The sequence below is a fragment of the Capra hircus genome, chromosome 20 (genome assembly GCF_001704415.2).
Source record: "Capra hircus breed San Clemente chromosome 20, ASM170441v1, whole genome shotgun sequence".
NCBI classification, from domain to species: domain Eukaryota; kingdom Metazoa; phylum Chordata; class Mammalia; order Artiodactyla; family Bovidae; genus Capra; species Capra hircus.
In genome coordinates, this window is record NC_030827.1 from 65,824,838 (window position 1) to 65,830,837 (window position 6,000).

Here is a 6,000-nt window from a genome sequence, read left to right on the forward strand (position 1 = left end):
CTGCACGCAGTGGTGAAATAAAGGCACACACCCACGCCTTTGCTCCGCGGACAGAAATATAGGTGCATGTTTATATTCTGTGCTAAAAAGACAGCATTCCTCCCAGACGTCCCCAGATCAACCACTGACCAAAAATATCTCACTGATTAATCAATGGTTGGCACCCGAGCTGCACAGACACATCACAGGCGGTGCAAAAGTTTGAACCACACCAACACAAAGATCAGTAACAGGAAGTTACCGCCATCTACAGATTTCCTCTCACTGCTTAAGGGAGTGAGCCAAAGGCTCCTGCTTGAAAAATACAAATTGGCAAAACTGACATCAGCTGTAGAGTTGCACTGCGGTCCCAGCGATGAAACCCAGTTGAGTAACCTGTACCAAACAGCAGGCACGATACACGACCCCCCTAGAAATAGGAAGGTGACAGTCCACCAATGCTTGTGACTTAGACACTCAAAGGATGCAGGCTCACAACAGGTCAACACCCCCACCTCTCTGCCTATGGGACTAAACCTGCCAGATTTAAAGGCGAAGTAGGATAATAAATACTTGTCTTTCTTTCTTTTTTTTTTTTTCCTCGTCGTTCACCACTTTCCCGAGGCAGGATTTCTACAGACTTAAATGAAGTCCGATCCAAACTAAAATGCCATCTCGGGCACCGGGCAGCGGCCTCGCCAAGAGAGGCGCGGTGCTGATTCGGATGAGACCCGCTGGAGCGGATGCCGCGCGGAAAGCGCAGCGAGTTTGCCGGCGGGCGCACAGAGATGGAGAACGCACGCCGCGGCGGTCCACCTGGTCCACACACCCCGGCAACTTTTATTTTGGGGTAGAACCTCCCAAGGAAAACTTTTCTCCTGCCCGCAGGGCTCGCTCGAGCCGGGCCGGCCGCGGGCGGGCCGAGAGGGGCCGAGAGCCGCCCGGGCCGAGGGGCAGCCCTCGGGGCTGGAGGCCCCCGGGCCGGGTCCTTCCCTCGCCTCCCGGGGCCCCGGGGGCGCGCGGAGAGGACACTCACCAGGCGGAGCGCGAAGAAGACGGCGAGCAGGGCGAGGCAGGCGCCCATGACGATGAGCAGCAGGAAGACGATGAGCGGGTGCTGCTGGCTCATGCGGTAGTAGGATTCGTAGAGCCAGTCCCGGGACCGCTGCAGCCCGTCTCCGCCGCCCGCCGCCGCCTCGGCGCGGTCCCGCAGGTAGCGGCGCCGCCGCATCGCCTCCTGCCACATCGGGGCGGCTCGCGGGGCGCCCGCCGAGCGCGCCCGGCCGGGGCTGCGCCGCCCGCCGGCGTGCCACCCGCGCGCCTCCTCGGCCGGCCCGGGCTCCACGCGCTCCGAGCTGCGCGCAGGGGCCTCCGGCGCGGGCGGAGCTCGGCGCCCCGGGGCTGGGCGGCGGCCTCGGGGGCAGCTCCCGGCGGCGCCGCTGCCGCCAGCGCGCGGGAGGGGGCGGGCGCGACAGGGGCGCTCGGCCCGCCTCTGCCCCCCACCCCGCGCGGCGCAGCCCGGGCCTCCACCCGCCGCCGCAGCCGCCGCCGCCCCCCGACGGCGGGGCCGCGCGCGCTGGGGGCGGCACGAGGCCGAGGGCCGGGTGCTGGGGAGGAGGAACCGGCCGCGCCCCGATACCCGGGCGCCCGCCCCTTGGACACGCCCACACTCGGCCCCGGCGCGGGCCGCCTCCCTCCGCGGTCGCCGCCTGAGCTGGGGGGTGGGTGGTGGGGGGAGTGCTCCCACCGTCCCCTACGCGGTCCGCGAGCGGCCTTGTTGGGGGGGGTTCCCCCTGTCCGTACCGCCCCCCACCTCCCACCTCGCTGGGACGATGCGGGGGCTCCTAACTGCTCCCCACTAGCTCCAAGAGCCGTGAGAAGGGGCACTCCCACTCTCTGGCGGCCCCAGCCCTGAGTGATCTGCGGGGGCTGGGTGTGCCCCCCTTCCTGCCCACTTTGGCGGAGCCGGGAGGAGACCTCGCCTTCTTCGGTACCTCCGGCTCAGAGGACCGCCGGGACTGCCTCTCCGGGCGCGCGAAGGAGGAGTTGCCTCCTCTCCGCATCCCCTACTGGGTAGGGGGTTTCCACCCTGGGTAGGGGGTTCCTACTCGTTTTCTTCGACTCTGCGCAGAGGGCTTGGGGGCTCTCACGGTCCTTCCGACTATCTACAGGGCCCGGGGCTTCCTTGCAGGGAGCAGGAAGGCGCTGGGGCGCGAGGGGACCCCCGGGGCAGAGAACAGCCCACCAAGTGCGCAATGCAGGAGGGAGGCTGCACCCCGCCACGTTCTCGCCCTGCAGTTTCAGCTTAAGTCACACTTTGGAGGGACCCCATGGGGCAAGGTTTGACCGGCTCGGAGTTTAGGGGGAGCCCTCTAACGGGTCCAGGGGTCTCCTCTGTGTCGCTGCTGCGCCGCGAGGGCGCCGCGTGGGAGAGGGCGCTAGTGCGAGGGATTGGGGGGGGGGGGGTCGCGCCCTGGGACCCCTTCCCTCCACACCACTTCGAGGGACTGGGCGCGGGGGGCGGGGAGAGCGGTGCTGGAGACCCGGCTGGAGCCGCGTGGGGGCGGGCGGCTGCCGGGGAAGGGGCCCATCCCAACATTCCCACCGTCCAGACTTCTAGCCCTCTCCCGGGGCGGTGGGGGGCGCTCGCTGGCGCTCTCCGAGGGAGCCCACTCCTCTCTGGAGGGTTCCTCCTGTTCAAGCAAAGCCCATCTCTCCGCACAGTGGACCTCGACCCTCCCCTCACGCTCGAGCAAACGGCCCAGGGCGTGATCCTGTGCCCTTGTCCGTCCCAGGACACGGGACCGGCGCAGGGGGCCTCTGAGCCCTGGCACGGCCCAGCACTTGACAAACCTTCCCGAAGCGTCCCGCTGCCCGCTCGGGCACTCCTGTCCCCCTGCCCGGCAGGGGCGTGTGAGCCGGGCAGCTGCGTGCCCAGTGAGTACGGAACCCAGGCCACGGAGGGAGGAGGACCCGGAGCCTTCTAAGGGCTGTATTTTTAGCCGCAGTTGATGCCTGCTCTGCTCAGGGGGTGTAGAGCAGAGGAGGACACAGCCGAACCACCTGGGGGGGGGGGGCGGGTCAAGATGGGGCAGGCAGAGGGGGCGTGTCCCGGAGCCTGGACCGAGGCCCTGACCTCCAGATTCCACTTGGTCCTGGGCCTGCCCTCCCGCCCTGGACGTGCAGAGGAAGAGGAAGGGGAGGAGGCGACACATGGGAGAAGGGGGTCCCAAGCAGGGAATGGAACTGTCTTCTTCGTCCAGCTCCTGGTTTGCCCCCCTCACTCCGCCTTGCCTGCCCACTCCTGGCTATAGACCTTTAACCAGGTGAATTCCAATCCTAGCGTTTCCCTCGGGTCCGCTCACCCACTGGGCTCAGCTCTTTGGTTTGCACCGAGGGGTTTTAGGGTTTTGGTGGTTCTGAGAGCAAGCTGTAAGACAGATCTGATGAATCAGATTATGTATAAACAGCTAGAGCCGGGAGCCTCCTAAGGAAGCCCAGGTGAGTGGGAAGTTGCATGTTCTGGCCTGAGGATTCTGCTTCCTCTGGCTCTGCCCCACGTCTGTCTGGGTTGCACTGGCAGTAACTTCTCTTCTCTGATTCATGAGGCATCCTCACCCTTTACCTTGATAAATGGCTTCCTTTACCCACTCAAGGAGGAAGGAAAAGTAAATAATCTGTAACTTAGGTTTATGGTTAAAAGTACTGAGAGGTGAGAGGGACAAGTACCTGTTTAGTTATTTTCTCCTTCTGTCTAGGGGGCAGTGGGGTGTTTTTAAAAACCACTATCTATTTGCCACATGGTAAAATAGGGTTGCTCTAAGAGTTCTAGGAGATTTGCTAAATATAATTTAAAGAGACTCTGCTTGGAGGAAGCATTGTCTTTGACCCTTATGACATTTTTTATCACTTACTGTTTCATTAATTCTTGCAATAAATATTTATTTTGTGCTTGTCATATGTCAGATGTCAGGTAGTCCCTGGTAGCTCCGTGGTAAAGAATACACCTGCCAGTGCAGGAGACACTGGTTCCATCCCTGTGTCGGGAAGATCCCCTGGAGAAGGAAATGACAACCCACTCCAGTATTCTTGCCTGGAGAATCCCATGGACAGAAGAGCCTTATGGGCTACAGTCCATGAGGTCGCAAAAGAGTTGGACATGACTTAGCAACTAAGCAGCAACAAGTATGTGAAATGTTCAACGGGGGAAATGAACCAGGCCTAGGACCCTTCTAGGAATTTCCAATGAACTTTGAAAAGTAGGGCTACAAAGAACAGAAAATGAGGAAAAGATCAACATTCATTCCCAACTCCCCCATACAATTTAAATTTCAACATAGTAAACAGGAAATGAAAGGAATATACCATAATAATCAAGATGTCAGGCTTCCCAAAGTTACACTGGGTTTCAGTTTGCAGGCTTTTTTTTTTTTTAATTTATTTTTAATTGGAGGATAATAGCTTTACAATGTTATGTTGGTTTCTGCCATACATCAACATGAATCAGCCATAGGGGCTTATTTTTATGAGGACCTATTTATACAAAATAAAATGTGAACCGATATAATGATTATAGTTATTCTATCAGCATTTTAGAATCAATTGCACCAAGTATACCTTTTTAAAAGTTCACAACAGTTTCTATTTTGAAGGGAGGGAGAAAAGAAAGGAAAACCACGATATGATAATCCACAAGCGGCATGAAGTGGGGTGAGAAATGCCCTTTAGTACAAAGCCAGGAGCATGAAATCTGTGATTCCATGACTCATGTGATTCAAGGGACCCCAAGGAGTCCGCGAGTCCATTTCCATAGTTTCAGGTGGCAGGGAGGCTATGCCAAGGGTAACACACAGAGAACAAAGGGTTTTCCCATGAATTCACTCAGTATCAATGCATTTGTGACAAAACGAACAGAGAAACTGACTGTGGAAGCTCTAACTGGGCCTGAAGGAGGGGGGCGGGGGGAAGGCATTGGAAAGGAGGATTCATTTTTCTCCTGCAGCGCTAGAGGGCAGCCTTCCATCCTTAGAACCCAGAAGGCAGGATCGTGGCCCTATGGGAGTGTGGTTTGTCCTGGGGTCGCCCCACACTTGGTTTAAAGTCCTGCTGTCATCATCTTGAAATTCTTGATCATTTGGGAATGAGGGGTCATCCATTTTTACTTTGCCCTGGGCCCTGCAAATTCGAGGGCCGGTCCTACTCACAGGAGGCACTGAGCTGTCCTGGCATTTCTGCCTGCGTGCAGAGCCTGCAGGCTGCAGGCTGCGGTTCAAGAAGCAGACCCTTTGACCTCCAGCAGACGGACCGCAGGCACCTCTGCCTGCTAAGCTGATCATGTTTCACACAGATGATAACACACCTGAGCGATTACACATCCGTTAAATAATGATGCCGCAGAAAGGGATTTTTGGATCAATGGGCCTTGCTTTAAAAATAACCCATCTTCTAGTTCTTATTCCGAATCCAGTTAGATTAGCTTCGTCAGTAAGGACGCCGTTGCACTCTGCCCAATGTCACAGCGCTCTGATTGATTAAAGGCAGGCAGGCAAACTGTGCCAAGGACAGACACAGACGTGTGCCAACTCGGAGCGTGTTGTAGAGCTGAGCGCAGAGTACTTCCCTATGTATTCGTCTTTCTCTCTGGCAAATACATCACTACAATTTATATAATAAAGTGTGAACAGTATGTCAACAGATTCATTATCACCATGAAATACGTTTTGTGTACCCAGATAACATTTACATTTTGATTGAACTGGAGTCTGTGGCTACAGAAACCACACCACCAAAGCCAGTTTCAGCTCCGGGAAGCCTCATTGACTCTTTTAGCTCACTAAGGAGCTCCCCTACAGTTCACTTTCTAGAGCATCAGAGTTGCTGAATGGACCATTAATATATTCAGCTTCTTTCCCCTTCAGTGTGGAATGCTCCCGACTTGTCTTTGAGAAATCTTGCTTCCTTGGTTTATTTGATAAATTATTTCTCAAGTGACAAAACTGGGATCAATATTTCAAAAACTTA

At 56.8% G+C, this 6,000-nt stretch overlaps 1 protein-coding gene across 1 annotated transcript in view; it reads right to left on the minus strand.

Annotated features, from left to right (window-relative positions):
• Window positions 1-1,245, minus strand: part of ADCY2 (adenylate cyclase 2) — a 462,350-nt gene extending 461,105 nt beyond the window's left edge. Inside the window, exon 1 of the mRNA XM_018065622.1 lies at window positions 1,016-1,245. Coding sequence (XP_017921111.1) covers window positions 1,016-1,225 — 210 coding nt within the window. The 5' untranslated portion in view covers window positions 1,226-1,245. The remainder of the gene's footprint in view (window positions 1-1,015) is intronic.